Source organism: Ictidomys tridecemlineatus, chromosome 1, assembly GCF_052094955.1.
Source record: "Ictidomys tridecemlineatus isolate mIctTri1 chromosome 1, mIctTri1.hap1, whole genome shotgun sequence".
Taxonomy (NCBI): Eukaryota; Metazoa; Chordata; class Mammalia; order Rodentia; family Sciuridae; genus Ictidomys; species Ictidomys tridecemlineatus.
The window spans coordinates 5,628,490-5,648,405 of NC_135477.1; the positions used below are offsets into that span (position 1 = coordinate 5,628,490).

General features: G+C 52.1%; 1 protein-coding gene across 1 annotated transcript in view; it reads left to right on the plus strand.

The window, feature by feature from the left end:
* Adam12 (ADAM metallopeptidase domain 12) overlaps nucleotides 1-19,916 on the plus strand; it is a 311,142-nt gene that overhangs the window by 243,918 nt on the left and 47,308 nt on the right. Inside the window, exons 12-16 of the mRNA XM_078024409.1 lie at nucleotides 2,112-2,289; nucleotides 6,651-6,740; nucleotides 8,339-8,534; nucleotides 18,466-18,574; nucleotides 18,682-18,880. Of these exons, the coding sequence (XP_077880535.1) occupies nucleotides 2,112-2,289; nucleotides 6,651-6,740; nucleotides 8,339-8,534; nucleotides 18,466-18,574; nucleotides 18,682-18,880 (772 nt within the window). The remainder of the gene's footprint in view (nucleotides 1-2,111; nucleotides 2,290-6,650; nucleotides 6,741-8,338; nucleotides 8,535-18,465; nucleotides 18,575-18,681; nucleotides 18,881-19,916) is intronic.

The window sequence follows — 19,916 nt, forward strand, 5'->3', positions numbered from 1 at the left end:
GGAAATCACTTCCCTTCCAGAACAGCAGGTCACCACGACACTGAGCGAGCGTGAGGCTCCATCTCCCGGATCAGGCCTGGAGATGTGTGTGTGTCCTGGGGAAACTCCAATATGGGAAAAGGTCTGATCTGGGCCTGTTTCCTTGCAGAGGGAAGAACTGCTCTCAGTTCCCTGGGTAATCGGTCTCTTCAACACAAAACTTTATAAATTGAAAATACTGCACTCGGTAGTTGGTTGAAGCTGCTCATCATCATTTTGATACCAGGAATCATCAATCTATCTGCCAAGGAAAGTTGCAAAGCCTTCGAAGGGAGCTAACTCTGTTACAGCACGAGCCCGTTCTGGTTTACTGCCTTTGCATTGGACAGAGCGGGACTTCCACCCATTAATTTATCTGTGGATTAGAATCACACTCCGCAGGTTGAAGCCTGGGATAAATAGAAAGCACATGGGGCTGGAGCAGTGTCCTCTGTTCGGCTGTGGGCATCAACAGGATCTCGAGAAGTTGCCATGCCCTGTCATCACTTGGTGGCTAGTCTGCCATCCTCGGGGAAGCAGAGCACTTGTGTTGGTTTGGCCAATTGATTGAGATCCAATTACAGCATCATCCTGTAAATGTCTCCATGGGGAGAGAAGGCTGGGCTTCCTGGAGAGCAGGCCTTGCTCCCTCACTAAGTAGTAAAACCTGCGTTTCTGGCATGCCTGCCCCTTTCCATCCTGGCTGCCTCAAGTCAAGGACAAATGCATTTGTAAAAGAGCAGCAATGACGTGCTCTGTGTCATGTAACTGAATCAGCCTGTTCTGTTGACAAAACATGTGAAGCTGGTTACTTTATAAAGAAAAGAGCTTTATTTAGATGGCAGCTCTGGAGGTTCAAGGGCATGGTGCCATCGTGTGTTCCACTCTGGTGAGGGCCTCACAGTAGATGGCATCACAATGACAGAAATGTGTGCAAGAGGGAGAGATGACATGGCGAAAGAGGAAGCAAGTGGGATTCAGGGCCCAGGTTGCTCTCTTCCCAACATCTCACTTTTGGAGGAACTAACCAGGGTCCCTCAGAAACCATATGAATCCCTTCTGAGGGCGGCATCCCCAGGTGACCTAACTGCCTACCACCAGGCCATGCCATTAGAGGCCATCTCACAACATCACACTGGGACCAAGCTTGAGCACATCAACCCCCAGGGCCACCATGAACCCCATCCACAACACCAGCTGCCGCAGGAACAAGCCCTAATGCCGAGTGGCTTGCAGGTGAGAGGTGCCTTTCCCTTCCAAGTGGCACTGGGGCGCAGGCTGCCACTGCCCTCCCTGCAGTAAGCCAGGACCTGGGGCCGGATCTGGCTCTGCCTCTCCTGATCTCAACTGCAGGGAGAGGAGGCCGGAGGGAAGGCACTCCTGCCTCAACACCACAGACCCAAAGTGACCCACACCACTTCTTCTCGTGTCCCTTGCCAAGAATCGGTCACGCGGCCCACCCAGGTACCAGGGGCCTGGGCGGCCTCTCTAGACCAAGGGGGCATAGCTTTGCTGGGAAGTCGGCCAACTCTGCCACACTCACTCGTTGCCCAGAAAACGTGAGGCACAGGCAGGAGCTGCATCTATGGGCCGCCTTCACCCCCCTATGTAGGCGCCAGGGAAGCCAACCATTCGACCTCTGGAGGCCTGAGTGCCAATCTCAGCCGGCCATGATTTACAGAGGGACCATGTGTCCCTGGATCCTTGGGCCTGAGAAGCACAGTCATTTGTGTCTTTCGGTCCTTTGCATTTGCCAGTAAGGACAAATGCAAAGGAGTTCTCGGCGAGCTCCAGATCCTGAGAACTCGCTCTGCATTGCGTGGTTCCAGCCTGAACTGACGCCTGTAGAGAGACTCTGACATTGTTGGGTTGAAAACTTTCAAAGGACCGTTTCTGTTTTGACAGGGCACTTCTTGGTTGGTGGCGTTGGCACGGGGTGGGGCGGGTGTCGCATGCTCTGAAGGTCCTCTTCTCACCCTGTATGCCTCAGCCGGCCTTTGTTCACCGAGACACCTGAGCGGTGTCGCCCTGAGCAGCCCAGGAGAAGGCCGGAAGGGCGTGGCGCCCCGCTCACTGTGGTCTCCCCCGCGCAGGTTCCCCTTCCCCATGGTGTTCAGCAGCTGCAGCCGGAAGGACCTGGAGGCCAGCCTGGAGAAGGGCATGGGGATGTGCCTCTTCAACCTGCCGGAGGTCAAGCAGGCTTTTGGGGGGCAGAAGTGTGGGAACGGATACGTGGAGGAAGGCGAGGAGTGTGACTGCGGGGAGCCCGAGGTAAGGGGGCGTCTCCGGAACCTTCCCTCTCGTTCTCGCTGGGCCAGGAAGTGAGAACTTGGAGAAACTGGGCAACAGAGCGAACGTGCTGGAAACTCGGGGTGGAAACGTCCTGGAGAGTCACCTTCAATGAGCCCCACGCGCTAGGGTGGCTTTCTTGAATTTAAACTATGGCACAAAATAAGTTGTATCACTTGACTTAAATAGAGAGAGAATCTTCCCTGTTGAAGGGAGCCGTATCCTTCAGTGAGGTGAGGATAAGAACAATAAAAAAGCTTTTAGCTTTGAGTCTGACCCAGAAGAAAGCCTTGGAATTGTAGCTTCAAAGAGCCACTAAGCACCATTTCTCCCTCTTTGTAGGGCAGGCTGCTAGAGGGGGATTTGAATAAGCAGAGCTCTTTAGCCAAGAGTTTGCTCTCAAGTTGAAATCCTGCCGCAGCCTCCTCTGCATGCAGGGCCTGAGGCTCCCAGGGCTCCTGGCGCTGGCCCTTGTTAGCTCTCAGAAGCAATAAGTGAAGGCGGGAGTGTTTCCATCCAGCCCAGGGATTATTTAACGCCAGTCAATCTCGGGACATTTTCTTGTTTCTATAGGTCCCAAGATAATCAACATAAAAAAGTCTAGCAGCCACTTTTTAATGTCTGAAGAGTCCTGAGAAGGAAAGGGGGGACACAGTAGCACCTCCCTATAAAGCATGGAGGAGGTGGTGTTTAGAATCAATCAAAGCAAGGAGTCTGTGTAGCAGGCAGCTGCCTGTGGGTCCCCTCCCTCCCTGAGAGCATAGACAAGCCAAAGTGTTCATCAGGTGCAAGGCCAGCTCAGCTAAATTTGCAGATGGGCTAAGAGCGGTTTAGAGTGTCTCAGAAGTTTGCTCTGAAGGGGACCAGGAGGGAAGGAAAACCGAGCTTAGACTCCAAAGCATCCAGCATGTCCCTGTGTCCCTCACCCAACCAGTGGGTAGGAGAAGGCTTGCCATGACCCGCCTCTGGGGTTTTCCATACCGGGGCGACTGGTCTTGGCCCGACAGTTTCTACAACCCTGTGGAGGTGGCTTTGCGCCATCCTTCATGCCCTTGTCAAACTCGGAACTTAAGGATAACGGCTTGTTCACAGCGGTGGTTAACTGTGCTCGGGATGCACCGGGAGCGATTGTTGTGTCGGAGCAAGTCCTAATTACCATGTTGCAGACACTCCTTAAGATGAGCAAAGGAAAACGTAGAACCAGCTTGGGATGGGGCATGCGCAGGGAAAGAGCCTTGAAAATGACTTAAATAGGAAACGTAATTAGCTTAAGTTACCCATATTTCTCAGGAGAGGCCATGTTGACTTACAGTGGTTTGTCTTTGATTTGAACTCCTTGTAATTGTTTATTAATGGTGGCTCTTCATGGAGCCATAAACTCCCAGGTTTGGAATGCTCCATTAGCCGTCCTTTGTTCCATCTACCACCACCACGGCCAACATCACCACCTCCGCAGTCATCCCCATCACCAGACCAACATCCCCACTAACCAGCACCCCGACAATAACTCCTATAGCCGCTGCCACCTCCGTAGCTGCCGTCACCACCACCATCATGTCACCTGACACCTGCTGGCCACTCTCTTCCGATCCGCTTTGTCTCCATGAAGGGCAGCGCAGCTTTGGCAGGGTGCCTACCCTCCCCCCAGATCACAGCTGGTTGTAAACTCCTCCTGTGGCAAGCCACGTTCTACTGGCCTGTAACTCCCACCTTTGGGTTTCTGTGGTTAGGGATCCTTATTTTGTAAAGTGAGCTCTTGATGTTTTAAAGAGGTCTCTCCTTCCCTTCCTGTAATGTTCTCCCCTCCAAGAAATTTGTCCAAGTCACAGCCTTCTGCCCCACTTGCTGGTTTGTTCTTTAAAATTTTGCATGATTTGCTTTTCCAGGTTGTAGCTCCAGCTGCAACTAGCAGTGTGGCAGCCCATTTCCAGTTTGCAAACTGCCCCACCCGGGCGGAGACTTTGAGTCTCATTAGAGCTCTCGGTCTGTTGGACTTTCAGACCTGTTACCTGAGCTCTCTCCTGCTCCCCAGAGCCTGGGCCCTGCAGGTATTCCTGGATCCTCTGGCCCACGGAAAGGCTCAGTGTGTTGCCACGTGGGTGGGCAACACAGCATAAGCTGGACCTTGCCTCTGAGCCCCCACTCCCAGAAACGGCACCCCTCCCCCCAGTTTCATTTCAGGAAGATGCATTCCAGTTGTATCCCAGTTCATTGTGACTGAATCCACATCTGCCACCACTGTGTGGAATGACAATTAGGCCGTTCGGAGGGAGGCCTCCTAATGGCTCCATTATTCTTTCTTCTTTGGAGACTTGGTATTCATTGGTTCTGTTGCGTCTCTATGCAGTACTAAAATAAAAATGTATTACCCCATGAAGAGTTTGTCTCTTCTGAGAAATATGGTACTGCAGAGGAAGTGGATGCAGGGTAGTTAAAAGGCAAGTGATTGTCGCAGCCCTGCAGTACAGGGAGTCGGATTCATATCCGCAGAAGGAAATCCTGACGGCTTGCTCACTCCTCCAGCCGGCAGGATGGGAAGGCAACCTTATCTCCTTGTTTAGAGTCGCTAGCATGCCGGGAGCTTGCGAATCTCTCTTAAACTTAGTTATCTTTCTCACATTATCAATCCCCTTTGAAGTCAGACATTCTACTTGGCTGCATTTCCATTATTTCCATTTGAGCGGCTGCTTATATTTTTGGTGATTTGGGGAGGGGGCAGGGTTCTTAAAGGACTTGGGAACCCAGATATAGGATGGCTGGCTTCATTTAGAATTTTAAGGACATCTCTCATTTGGTTGATCCATCACCAGTTGAGCCACTTAGACCGCAACAAGCAATACAGTGTGGCTGTCCCTTTGATGGCATCTATCGGTATTGCAATTAATGAGCTTCTTTGGAAAAAAATCAAGCAAGTTGCTAAACTTTTTTTTTTATAATCGTAAGTCCACGAGCTGGAAACCCTTGCTGGCATGAAAGTTATAGCTATGACTTCTGGTTGGCAGTTCTATCTTATTGTATATATTACACATTCCGGATGTTTATAAAGTTCTCAAACATTTAAAATTTAACAACTTTGGAAGTATGTATGATAGGGGCAAATGGTAAACACCAAATGAGAGCATAATTCATAGAGTTTCACATGGGACATAGTTCAGGTACCCAGGCTCACCATAAATCTTGATTACCGACAAAATTTTTTAATTGCATTTATGATACCAATGATAATTTTTTCATAAAAGATAGTGTTCAGGAGTAAACAATTACACTATTAAACTTGTCTACAGTTAGCTTCACCCTAGCCAATAGTCCATAAATTCATCAGAGCATATTGTACATTGACAAAAAGAACATTGATAAATTAAACAGTATTGAGGATTCTATGAATCGATCCATCTTAGGATACTTTCTTCTAAAATGTACAGTCTTTCAGTCATTGGAATGCTCTGCTCTACACAGACTTCATAAATGGGCTAAATGCATGCAGGCTTTTTGAGAACTAAATTAAAGGTGTTAACCTCATATCTCTTTTGTCAGAAAGGAAATGGGTTCTTATGAAGCACAGGGCAGTAAAGGAGCCCTTCTCTCGGTTCTGTTGCAGAGGGGGCAGGGCACCTGGCATTCCACCTGCTTAAACCCCTCAACAGTCAGTATGCTTGGCCCCAGCCCTCCTTCCGGCTTCTTAGCCGTTCTGATGTCCAGTTCTGGCTCCCAGAGCACCTTCAGCCAACAGCCTACCTGTGCCGGAAGGGGCTCATCCACATCCACCTGTCTTGACTGCAGGGAACTGGGGCTCAAACTCGAGATCTGACTTCACCCAAGAGGAAAGCGTTCTGTTTCTGCTCTGTTTTGTTTTTGTGGTGCCAGTGGCTGGACCTCACACATGCCAGGCAAGCTCTCTACCACTGAGCTGCAGCCCCAGTCCCACGAAAGCATTCACTTTGGAGGAGCAAAGGCTGTCTGTCTGTGTTTGAATAAGTAATTTCCTGGTTCTCCAGGGTCCTGTTGCTGCTCATTTCAATGAGCCCTGCGTAGAGACCGCTCTGAAGGCCCAAGGCCCTGCTGCCCAGCCTTGGTCTGTCTGGCCACCCTGCCTTCCTATCCCAGCCACTTTACCTCTCCTGAAGGCCCCGAGTGCTCCTGACTTTGCCAGGGGCTCGCAGACCCAGTCCGTTCCACACAGAACAGAAACTTTGCTTTCTTCAGATGACACTGACCCTCGGGCAGGTTTGCAGGTTGGAAGCTAGACCCGCAGCAGGTTCTTTCGCAGTCCTTTAGGGTGTGACATTGGTGTGAGATTTTGCTCTGTGTGGCCCTGTCAAACAGATCCCATTCCCCGCCCCCAGGAATGTACCAATCGCTGCTGCAACGCCACCACCTGCACCCTGAAGCCAGACGCTGTGTGCGCACACGGGCTCTGCTGCGAGGACTGTCAGGTGAGTCTGCAGAATGACAGTTGGCGCCAAGGTCACAGATGAGCATGTGGTTCAAATCCAATCCAATGCAGGGCAAGCAATAGGGCAGGACGATTTCAGCACTCGTGCGGTATGAACTCACTCCTTTTCAAGTAAATGCATATTAGCCACCTCTTATTTTTCAATATCTTCTAAGCTTCGGGTGAAAGTTACACTTTAATTGCTAATCATCTGGGATAGATTATTCACATACCAGCTGAAAACTAGTAGGACCAAAGCACTGGCACTCGACATTTGTGTCGTTGGTGGCACATGGGGGTCCTGTCCCCATGACAGAACAGTGCACAGAGAATCAGACTCATACCCCTGCCAGACGCACGCTAAGTCCATCTGCTTGATGCCAAGAACATCTGGCAGGTGGGGCCAGAACCCATGTGGGCTGTTTCAGAGGTTTTGCATCAATATCTCAACCTTAATGTCATCCCTGTCCAGCACAGTCAGGGTGGCAGCCTTGGGCCTTGGCCATCTTTGACCTTTGAGTGCATTTGCTTTGGCAGACCCTTGTCTCATTACCCACAGCTGATGTCTCACAGAATAGAAGCCTGATTCTAAGGGTAGAGTTGTACTTCTTGTTAATTAAGCAGTTGATCGTGGCAGGCCACTTACAAGAAACTCCCTCTGAGCTGCCCTGCTGGGGCCTGGTCAGTTAGAAGTATTATACCTTTTACATTCAGCATTAAGACACCCTTCCTGGTGGCCGTTGGCCTGTGGGGAATGTTATGAGAAGCTGGCACTCCCTGGCCCAGCTGCTGGTGGTGAGAGGTGCCTAGAAGGGGCTTGCTAAGGTGGGAAGGGGACTGAGCCTCGACCAGGTGAGGATCAAGATGGTCACAGGGAGGAAGAGGTGGGAGGGTCTTGTGGCACTACCAGTGTGGTCCACATTGACAACTTTGAACAAGTTCGTTCAGATTCCTAGACCTTCCAGAAGTTGGCTGGAGTCTTGCCTCGTTGCCTTTGAGGAGTGGGCAGAAAACCTCACCCAGGTCAGGGGGTTCCTTGGCTGCGCAGCCTCAGAAAAGGCCCTCGGAGCCTTAATTTTCCCAACTGCAAACAGATGAGGTATTGGTCAGAGGCGATCTGATGCCTTTTACCACGCCCTCTTTTTACCGCTCCAGCCCTCCCCAGTAAGTGCTAAAGGGAGGTTGCTAGTCCCATGACTTCATGACAAGGTGACATTGCCATTTAGATTATGCTCTCGGAACCATTTATGTCAACTTGCCCACAAATGCCAGCACTTTGGATGCCGATGTCAACTTCAACCTGGGGAAGATGCTGGCAACCAGAGAAGCATCTACCTGCCCAGTGACCCGAGGTGACAGGTGCCACCCAGCAGCTTGTGTGCTCATTGCTTGCCTGCAATTAAAAATGCATTGCTCTTGGTTGCCCCACCCCCTTATGGCAGAGAGGTCAATCCCAGAGCCCAGGGCTGGGCTGTGAGTGCTCTCTGCTATAAAGGCATCTTCTCTCTAGGTCCTTGCCCCTTCACGCAGGCTGTGTTCAGACGGCCTTGCTCTGCTCTGCCCTCTGTGTACAGGCACTGAGCCACCCTCTCCTTTCAGCTGAAGCCTGCGGGGACCGCGTGCCGAGGCTCCGGCAACTCCTGTGACCTCCCGGAGTTCTGCACGGGAGCCAGTCCTCACTGCCCAGCCAACGTGTACCTGCACGACGGACACCCGTGTCAGGGGGTGGATGGCTACTGCTACAATGGCATCTGCCAGACCCACGAGCAGCAGTGTGTCACACTCTGGGGACCAGGTAGGTGGCTGCCACCAGCTTGACACTGGGTGTTGGGGATTGTGGTCTGCTCCTAAGTCCTTGCTCCTGGAGGAACCGCCCACAAAACAACCATTCCATCCTGTTGGGAACAGCTGCCCCCCGGGAAGGGGCTGGGAACATGCTGAGATGAAGTGGGCGAACTGGCCACCGCCCAAGGAGCTCAGTGCAGTCTAACAAGAGAGGCATGAACACCTACTGTGTGCTCCATGGGGTGACAGAGATGGGTCCGCCAGGACACCACAGGTACTGAGTAGGACAGACGGACAGACAGAACTTTTCACCACCACTCAGATGGTGGGGATGCTTCGTGCCCTAACAAGGCTGCCAGCCCAGGTCTGAGGGTGCCAAGGGGAGAGCCACTGCATCTGGAGGGCCCCCAGGGGGACCTGGTGCTCCAGAGGGTCTATGACCAGGAAGTACAGGCAGCACTCAGATGGGAGCCTGTGATGTGGACGGGCCAGCAGCGGGGAGGCTGGGCACCAGGCCCTAATGGGGGACATGAGGCGGGAGTGCGAGGGCCTGGGATGCCATTGGATATGAAGGCAGCCTGATGGGCTTGATGTGTGTTCTGGAAAAGGCACCCATGTGGCCAGGACACGGCTGCCACAGTGCCCTGTCCAGCAGATCCTAGAGTGGCATCCTCAGCTGGGCACTAGCCTATCTGTCCCTTCTGACCCTCCAATAAGCCCTCAGGAAGGGCTCAAGCTCTGGGGTGGGAAGCCGGCTTCCTAGGGACACGTGACTGGAACTGGAGCCCCACCGTGGTGACCCGGTGTGCAGGTGTGACTCCCACGGTGCACAGTCGCCCCAAGGAGCAAGTGAGGTCTTGGTCTACAGTCCCACTGAGGCTTTAAGAGGAAACAAAGCCTGGATGGACACGGTGGAGCCAGCACCCTGCCTGTGTCCCCTACACTGCTCCACCCCAGGGTGCAGATCCAGGGCCCCGCAGGGCCCAGGCACCTCGGCCCTGGTTTGCCATTTGGGTTTTGCTGCCTGTCTCCAGCTCAGAATTCCAGCTGAGAATCCTAAGCGGAGGTTTTCTCAGCATCTTGTAATTCTCCCTCGCCTTGCGAGCTCCCTCCTCCCATTGGCCAGAGATGACCTCAGTCCTGGCCAGAGGCCCCAGTGATGGCAAGGCTACTGTAGTCAGCCAGGCTCACGCCACAAGCCAAGCATGCTCAGACAGCAGCTCTAGCAGGAGGGACACTGACCCAGATCTCTGTCGGGCGCCTCTGTGAGGTTCTGGTTTCAGGGGTGATGAGGGAAGTAACCTGGAGCCGAAGCTGGTGACGAAGCACAGAAGATTTTCAATGTGATGTGTGGAAGCAGTGACCAGCCACGGAGGTCTGCAGGAGCTGGGTCCCCATGGAGCCCGATGCCCCGGCCAGCCGATACGCCCCTCTGCACTTGGCGCTTCTGAGGCTGAAGAAAGAGCAGGCTGGACACGGCGACCCTCACTCATGGACCTGCTCGTGCAGGCGGAATGGGGCCTGCAGTTTCTGGCCTCGGTGCTTCATCCTTGGACCCTGAGCGCCTTCAGCTGGCCCCTTCATGGGCAGCCCTGAGGTTCTCCACACAAGGGTGGGCACCCTCGTTGTAATGGCAAGCACTGAGAGGCACTCGCCATACCGTGCCACATGGCCATAGGGCTCTGAGTGGTTCAGTGACTCCAGACACCTTTTTGGCGAGGAGGGTCACTTTGAGACTGTGGCGGCTGCTGCAGGCCCAAGCCTCCTGGCCTCCAGCATCACCCACGGCCATCTGCCCCGGCCCTCTGCAGTCAGTAATCTCCCTTCTTGAGTTACAAGGGCCGTCCTGTGCTCCCTTCCAAGGAGCATTCCGTGGCCAGAGCACACGCAGCCCTCGGAGCTCTGGAGTGGAGCATGCTCTTCCATGCCCTGCGTGACGTAACGCCTGGCCCCGTTTCCACAGTGAGGTCAGATGGAACTCCGCGGCTCTCTCTGAACCGCTGCATCGTGTGACTCAGCTGGCCGTGTGCCCTTGGGTCGTGGTGACCAAGGCTGGTATTTATCATCTCATCAGACTAATCCTTCCCAAGCTGCCTGGCCATGGAGAGAAGGAGCCAGGCAGACAGGCCGACAGACAGACAGCCTTACCCACAGATGGGCTTCGCTCAAGTGAGAGCCATGAGAAGTCACTGCTTAAAGTCATCATCCTGGCAGCCAAGGGGGAGGACAGAGGCTGCCCTGGAAGTTGTACCAGCTCCCTGGGGAGGGGTCTTCCTCCGGCCCCCTCCAGCTTAGCTCTGCTCGCTCCGGCCCACCCTCCTGCTGGTAGCTGGGCAGACTTTTGCCTGGCCATGGTGGGGTTTGCCAAGAGTGGTTCAGTGCACAAAGCACCAAACACACCACATGGACCAGGTTTGGAGACCTGCCCCAGGCACAGAACTCCCTGGTTTCAGGTCCCTCTTCCAGCCCCTCCTCTGTACAGATCACCAAGTAACCTCCCAGGAGAGCCAAGAAAATGGAGGACCACCACCAGCTGTGGCCTTCGGTGCCAGGGGCTTCTTGGAATGGGCCTTTTAACACTCCCTTGCAAGTGCAGTATGACCCTCTCCTGGCACGTTGGCGGGGCTGCCCAGTTCTCCAGGTGAAGGGCACCATGTAAGTTAATGTAACTGCTGTAAATGAATGATCACAACCCCAGGGGCTTAGGACAGCACAGATCTATCACCTTACATTTCTGGAGATTAGGAATCCTAAAATCAAGGTGAGGGCAGCGCAGCAATGCTCCTGGAAACTCCAGGAACAGCTGTTTCCCGCCTCCTCTGGCCTGCAGAAGCCACCTGCATTCCTTGGCCCACGGCCCCTCCTTCCATCTTCAGGGCCCTGACGCAGCATCTGTAACTGTCTGTGCCCTGACCTCTGCGTCTGTAGTCTCATTTCTTTGTCTGACTGATCCTCCACCTCACTTGTATGAGGACTCTTGGGATCACACTGGGTCCCCCAGGTCATCCAGGATTCTCTCCCCTTCTCAAGATTTTTAACTTGTTTTCACGGCCCGTAGTCGGTTCTGTGTAACACATTGTAGGATCATTCCTGATGCACAGCACCTAGTGCCTCTGAGCTCTGGAACTTTGCTCACAGACTGGTGGGCAAGATGCTCAAGTCCTTGGGGCTCGTAAAACGGGTTGTAAGAGGATCGTGGGCAGGATACGTTGGGTAGAGCAGCCACCTAGGAGACATCGCTGGTGAGGTGGCCTGCAAGTAGCCACGTGCCAGAGTGGAAGAGGAAGGGTGTTTCCGTCACCCGGAGTGGGGCAGCTGGAAGTGCACGGGGTCCGTGGGACCAACCCAGGGAAGTGCACGTAGCTCCGTGGGTGGGAAGCTCCAGCTGGGACTTGGAGAGCAGAGATCCTCGTCTGCCACCAGGTTCTCTCACTTGTGAAATATTCACTGACGTCCTGCTCTGTGTAAGATGCTGACTCAACAGCCCCGATTCTGCCAGAGGAACAGGCTTCCCACAGTCCCTGTGTGCTCTTGCTCAGCCCTGGAGTGGAGTCAGGATGTGACTCCATCCCAGTGTCCTCTCGGGAAGCGCTGATCCTGGGCAGATGCGGTCCTGAGGGCAGAGGTGACTTCCTCGGCTGGGCCCCTGGCCAGCCAGATGTCCTGGGTTGAGAGCAGTGAGATACGCTGCTGCCGGGATGGGTTTGGGTTCACTTTCCCTGATTGAGAAAGGGGACTTATTGTGGAGGATGCATTTTTCAGGGTCTGTTTCCCCACTGTTGGAGAATGCCCCAAGACCCGGACACACTTTGCCCTGGGGCCACTGGAGGCCCCTAGGAAGCACAATAACTGAGCCTAGGACCCATCAAGTCCTTGCCTGATGGCCATGTCACTTGGACCCTGGAGACCTGGCCAACTTGTTGAGTCACGCAGAATTCTCCAGCCACATCCAGGAGGTCTGTTACTCACGCTCCAGAGCTGGCTACCCAAAGGCCGACAGGACCAGCCCTTCCTTCCAACTAACCGTTCCCTTTTGAAATGGGCTTTTCTCAATCCAGCATTATATTTCAGTACAATAGTCCCGCTTCCAAATCATTCTGCAAACGAAATGATAGAAAATTCAAAACATATGCCTCAATTCCTAACTGGCAAAGTGATATGCTTTTAGAATACCTTTTGGATTTTTTTATTTACTAATTTATTTGTCAATTGCTCTCTTTGATACTGTTGATAATTTTCTGTTGGCTGGGGGCTTAATTTTTTTCTCATCAATTTTTCTCCCACAAGTCTTGCATCTCAAGACTTCATAGGTTGATGTCAAAAACATAAATGTTATCTGCAGTTCAAACAGCCTCCCTTGGTTTAGCTCTCTTTGTCCAGCTTAGTCTTAATATCCACAAAGATCGTCTGTCGTTGTGACATGACCTTTCTCTCTGCTGAAATACGGCTGGATATTTTTCTTTAAGCAGCAAATTTACTTTCGTGCTTTGTTTGGCAGAAGCCCCAGCAGGGCGACTGAAAACGGGACTCAACGATTAATCTCACAGATAATTCCATGATAACTACATGCCTAAAGCCACAAACAGTTTGCCTTGGGGAAGTCCTGAAATATGTTAGTGTTATCTGTTTTGTCACTCACCAGAACCTAGTGTCATTTGATTTATGCAGCGTGAGCCGGCCAGACGATTTTTATGGGCTGGTAAACTTTCAGTGTTTATCTGCAAGGCTGGTTTAAATGAGTTTGGATTGCGGAAACCCACCTGGGGCCACGCATCTACTAATCATTTACAATGCTGGTGACTACAGATGGGAAGAAAAGACATTTTTGCCAAGAGGAATTGAGAAAATCTCCCTTTTATCCCAGTGCATAAGAAGGAAATGATCGAAGGCGTCCCCTTGGACTTCATTTTCTGATGAAGACCAAGGCCACTCTGCAGAAGAGAGACGGGAAGAAGAGTCTCCAGTTGTCTGTGGAAGCTCCTTGTCTGTGGATGTTAGGGACGGGGGTTACGAGCAGCAGGCAAGAAGAGCTGACTGACTGAGCTGGAGAGGTACATTTGCATAATAGAATCATTTTAAGTAAAAGATTAGAATGAGTAAATTGTGGGCTTCATTTGAGATGCCGTCATGTCTCCTTCAAAGACATAATGACATTGGGAACTTCCAAATCACAATTACAAATATAAGTCATATCACTCTGAAGGTAAAACTGGTAATTAAAATCTATCACTTCTGACATAATTACAAAATACAGCATGCTGTCGAAATTCCCTCTGAAAGGCTAAGTTTTATCTCTTGATAATGGCAAAACATCTAAGTGTTCCATTATTAAGAACTCACAGACATGAAATTGATGTAATGTAGGAGCGAGAGGAGACTCTTTCCAAGAGATAGACCTGAAATCTCTCGTCTCCGTCGAGGCTTGAAGACGGGCATGTTAAGTGCAGAAACTGTGAACCCAAGTGTGTGCCTTTGTCACGTCTTACAAGTGGACACAAGCCATTCACGCTCCCAAATTATCCATCATTCTGCCTCTAAGACAGGTGCCAGCCGACAGCTCTCACACAGCAGCCACCAGCATCACTCCCTCTTGGGACCCTCCTCTACTCTGTAACCTGGTTGGGGTCAGGAGAGCTCTGCCCGAGGAAGGCTGGCTGGGGGGTGGCACCTTGGCATCCGTTTCCTGTAACGTGTTCTTCTGAAGCTCCAGCAGCAGCTACTCCCAGCCACAGCGAGAGCCCACTTTGAGTTCCCTGCTTACAAGTAATCTTACGGTGCCTCAACTTGGAGGAAATGATTCCTCTTCCAAGGAAGTGAAGTGTCGTCTCTCTCCTCATGAACTCACTTCATTCGAGTTCATGGAAGGAATACCTGAAAATCCAGAGTCTCGGAAAAGGTGACCCAGGACGGCCATCTCCCGGGCATCTGCTCGGGCTCTTCACTGTGGGCACACGTGGCCCCCTGTGGGAGGGCTGGGGCAGGGCGGGCTGGCCCCAGGGGCCTTGCCCTCACTCTGTCCTCACTCGGGTACTCCCAGCTGGCCCGAGTGTCCCTGCTCCAAGATATTTACAGCCATGCACCGTGGCTTAGAGCTCCCCAAGGGGCAAAAGCCAGCACAGTAAACACAGGAGAGGTCACGTCTGCAGGAGGAGGAGGGGGGAGGTCGAGCCCAGCCTCCACAGGGAGGAAGACCTTGAAGGACACGGCAGGCCGCCTGGACCCTTGTCAGCAGCCATGATCCAGGGAAGACACTGACCTGCCTACTTTGGCCACGTGCCCAGGATTGACCAGTCATAGAGCCTGTGAGATGAACCTCTCTGATTAGGCAAATTTGAATCTTAGTTCACCCGCCTGACATTGGGTGGGAAAGCAAACTCCGCCTGAACCATACAAAATGGATTCCCCGTCCTTGCTCCTAGAAGAAGGGGCATGGAAGAGGCATTTTCATAGCCATCAAACAACCCCATGTCTTTTGCAGCTCAGGTCTTTCTTGTGAACCTGGAAGTTGGCCCCGGCCCCCAGAGGAAGCCCTCCCACTGCACAGCTCTCCCATAAGCAGGCCTCGCTGGAGAGCTCTAGCTGGGACCTCGCTGTCCTCTCACGGCACCATCCTATAAGTTAACACCAGAGGTGGGCTAGCGAGGGCGGGCTGTGAAGTGGACCAAGTCTTAAGTGCTTGTGTTCTTATAGGTTTGATTTGTTTTAAACCCTTGCTCTTTAAACATCTTTGTTTCAAACTGGGGATTTCTCTTCACAACCTGGAGACCCCATGGCAGAAACCACAGGCTAAGTGGACGAGAACAGGCATCCTCATGGCGGAGAGCCGTGTCACTGCTGTGACCCACTGGCAATGACATGTCCTGGCCATACATCCACAGTAAACTATGACAGGGCATCTCTGCTCCCTCATGCTCTGGGTGACAGATCAAGGGAAGAAAACTCTTGGAAGGAGGCCATTCGAGCTTTCCTGGAAGTGTCAGAAAGTTAACTTTCGAATCCTGCATCGTCCCAGACACTGGACAAACCAGCCCCAGGATGGAATGAGTTTTATTGGCCGAACTCCAACAAGCTTTGTGACTTTAGGAACTGATTCTCTCTCAGAAGCTTCCTGGTCATCCTATTCAGGATTTATTTCTTTTCCCAAATCAGTAGGCATAAACTATCTCTAATTCCCCTCTCTCGGAGGAAACACCACTGAGCATGCTCAGAATCAAGGGATTCATTATCCAATTCAGTTCTGCGCCCAATATGCAAACATAGCAGCTGGCACCATAGCTTGTCAAGTCATTCTTTGGAAAAAGATTTGGTGGAGCTGGAGCCTGGTCTTGCATCTGGTGGCATATCAGAGCATGTTTGCATCCTGTAGAGGAAGGAACAAGAGGGGTCTGTGGATAACCAAGTGGTTCTAAGAGAGGAGCACAGGACTGTGGCTGGGCGGAAATACCATGCTTTGGGCTGTATCTCCATGAGTCAAGCCCACCTTTGCCATATCTATGGTGATCTTCAGCAAGCTAAACTCTGAGCGTTGGAGTTAAAATCTGTGAAATGAGGGTAAGGGGACCTTTACAGGATGGTTTCAAGGACTAAGGATACTACATGTCATTCCCAGCACAATTACTACCAGTGGGTGCCCACCAATGGCAGGTTGATGACCAGAGATGTGGCATTCACTTAAAATGTTTGCTAAGATGAGGAGAATAACCATGGGAAAGATGACCTTTGTTTCCAGTGGAATACAAAGCAATCTACTCGGGTGTCTACTGAGGGTCTCCTGGTGCCTACTCAGTAAGACAAGGTTCTGGAGGCCCAAGCTGTGAGGGCTCCCAGAATGAACCAGGCCTCGGGAGCCACAAGGAGCCTCATTCACAGTTAGGAGCCAGGAAGAGATGGTGCAGGCAAGTCCCTGAGCTATGACTCGGGGTTTTCAAACAGATGCCACTGTGCAGAGCATGTGCCCCAACTCCAGGACTCCCCGAAGTCTTTTCCCCCTTGTTTCTATCTGCTCACAATCTTAAGAGAGCCCCCATATTTTTATAATTCCCGGGCGAGAAATCGTAAGAGGGACAGGATCCACAAGAACATCAGGACAGCATGGAGTTGATGGCAGAGTGGGACCAACTCGCCCCTGGTCCCAGGGACCCTGTGTCCACCAGGAGCTCCTGGCCTTCCTGGTCATGGTCTTATGAAGTGGGAAAGGACGACTGGCTATTTCCTACCCCATTTTATCAGCCCTTTGGCAGGTGGCGATGGCACCATGCGTCCCATGTCATGGAATCTGGCTTCACTTGGGCTATGGGCTGGGTTTATTCTGCTCTCTAGCCCTGAGACCCAGGGTGAGGCCCACAGGAGGAGGCCTCCATGACCAGTCCCTGGAGGGAAGGGCCCAGCCTCCTGCCCTGACGGCCCCATGAAGTCAGGCTGCACTTTCTACCCCCATGCCCCAGGCTTTCCGTCCATGTACTAGGATGAGAATTCAGCTCAGAGCCTCCTCTTCAGGAGGTTTTTCCTGACCAATATTTCTTTAAAAACCAGACCCTCTCACCCACTTTACTCCCCTTCATAGCAACTGCCACTCGACTTCAGAGGAACATATTCATTACCCTGTTTTTCTTGTTGCAATTTTTAAGCAGGCAGTATTGTGCAATCAGGTCACTCCGTGGCCCTGGTGTCTGGAAGGCAGAAGGTGCTGGTAAATATTCAAATAAAAAGGGGCTGGGGACGGGGTCAGTGGTAGGGTATCCCTGGCTTCAATCCCCAGTACCTCCCACCCCACAAAAAAAGAGTTTGGGGAGGCCTCTCTAAAATGGCTTTTAAAATATAATGCTGCCTACCCCTTCTGGGGCAAGGGCTGGTTGTGCTGAGCTATTTTGTTTTGTGGGACAGTTGTGTGTGGCAGCAGCCAAGGAGGAGGAAACAGGCAGACATTAAAGAACCACGGGTGTGATCAGGGAGGAGGCCTTGCCCATCATCCAGTCAGAATCTAAACTCTGCTGTCACCTTGGAAGGCCAATGGAACATCCCGGAGTTGGGAGCAGAGAAGGGCAAGGGCCAGAGGTGGGCTCTGGGAAGTTGGCTTCCTGGCAGTTGGAAATGATGCGAGGGGAGGTGCCCAAGGAGGAGGCCAGTGTGGGAGAGAAGATGTGCTGTCTTTTCCTGCATCCCTTGAAGTCCTCACCACATGCCACTGTGCACAGGAGTCGAGAGCTCTCCAAAGTGTCGGCACTGCAGTCTCCAATTACGTGCTGTCTCCTTCCCTGGCTGGAAGATGAGCTAAAAATGGCCACTTCCTGAGCTCTCCAGCTGCCATGACCCTCTCTGCGGGGCCCTGTCATGCTGTGCACAATGACTACCAGGGATTATGACTGTGTGGCCTCCCAGAACATTCTCTGCCTTGCAAAGAATAGGCACTAATTGAGCCAGTGCTTGCTCCTATAGGAAGCTTTCTGGGACTGAAAGTATTGTACAAAATTGCTGCTTTGCTCATTTGTTCTCCTTCTCTCATCACTCCCCGCGTTAGTCATTGTGACTCTTTGGAGCCTGCCCTAGCTTGCATTTTCTCACCGGAATTGTGTGGGATGTTGCTAAAGAGTGCAATCTTCCCCGTCTCTGCAGCCAGCCACCAACTCCCTCCTGCTCTGGATCCAATCTGGCTGCACAGCCAGGCCACATCCCCTGAGAGGCTGCACGTGCCCTGGGCCCTGGACAGCAGGCCTCGAGAACAGACGCCATGAAACCTGGGCTTTGTGGGGAGCTGAGCCGAGTGGGTGCCTGCTGTTGACCTCCGGCCTTCCACCTGCCAGCTCCCGAGGAGTCGGCCAAGGTGCTGGGCACCATTCCTGTGGACACAGAACCTGTCTCCCCTTCACCCCAAGCCCAGGGCTGTTCCAAGAAACCCACAAACACTTGCTGGAGACGAAGGTGCTGTTGTGCTTCTATTCCAGGTGCTAAACCCGCCCCCGGGATCTGCTTTGAGAGGGTCAACTCTGCAGGTGATCCCTACGGCAACTGTGGCAAGGACTCCAAGAGCTCCTTCGCCAAATGTGACGTGAGGTAAGGAATCCATGCATCCTGATGAGGTCATCGCTGTGCCTTCCCACGTGGCTTAGGGGTGGTCCCTAACTGCTCCTCTTCGGGGCTTTCTCTTCTTACTCTTCCAGAGATGCTAAATGTGGAAAAATCCAGTGTCAAGGAGGTGCCAGCCGACCAGTCATTGGTACCAATGCTGTTTCCATAGAAACAAATATCCCACTGCAGGAAGGAGGCCGGATTCTGTGCCGGGGGACCCACGTGTACTTGGGTGACGACATGCCAGACCCAGGGCTTGTGCTTGCGGGGACAAAGTGTGCAGATGGAAAAGTAAGACCCAAATTCTCACTTGCATCATGAATGTAAGTCTGGGACTGGGCCCATTGAAAGGCGGCCCATTTAAGAACAGGGTGTGAGGTTGGCCTGTTTCCCTGAATCCACTTCTCAGAATGTGGTCTCTGGAATCCCGTTCTTTGCACCTACAACAGAAAGTCAGTCAATCCAAGATCCCAACCTGACCATTGAGGTACAGATTTGGGGAAATCCAGCTCGTCTCTTTGACCCTTTAGTGTCAATAAGTCATTTCTATACCCTGGATGTCATGAGAGTTTAGAGGCAAGAAATAACTCTGGAAAGAAATACGGTGGGGTAGCATATTGTTCTGGGAAATGTGGTTTGGCGTTTGGCACAGGATTCTGGGGGACTTTTCTCACCTGGACAGGATGGAAGTCAGATGTATGTTCAGAGTCCTCATAGAAGACTAGGAGGGAGGCAGCTGAGAACCAGAGGGGGTCCTGGCAAAACACAGGAAAAGGTAACCAGAAGTATTTTAAGGCATAGAAATAAAAGCAACTTTTTAGTGGAAAAAAGAAATTGAGATTTTCATGTTCTGGCCCACTGATTTTTTTTTAAACCAAATTTTTCTCATCAGACTAAATGATAGGAAGTTAATCAGATGTTTTAGGGAAAAGATGAATCAACTCCCAAATGCTTTTTTTAGGCACATTTTCAGCACGATTTGGAATCTCTCACTAGTGTGGAGGTCGAAAGAAGGAAAGGACAGATGTGGACTGCTTCCCTTGAGAAGCTGGAAGGCAGGAATGGCCTGCAGCCTGGCCCCCCAGCCCGCCCTCCCGTGGCCACAGGCTGTTGCGATAGGATGGTGCAGGAGGCGAGCTGTGTGTCCTGCCTGCCTCCTTAGCCACGTTGGCCTTGATGTTACAGTGACACCAGAGTTTAAACCTGTCTAGCAGCCAGAGGCAGGAGTGCCAGGACACTAAAAGTCCAAGGACTCTGCTGACCATGGGGGCATCGTTGGCCCTGCCCCTGGAATCGGAGGCCAGCAGCACCGACCACTGCGATTCTG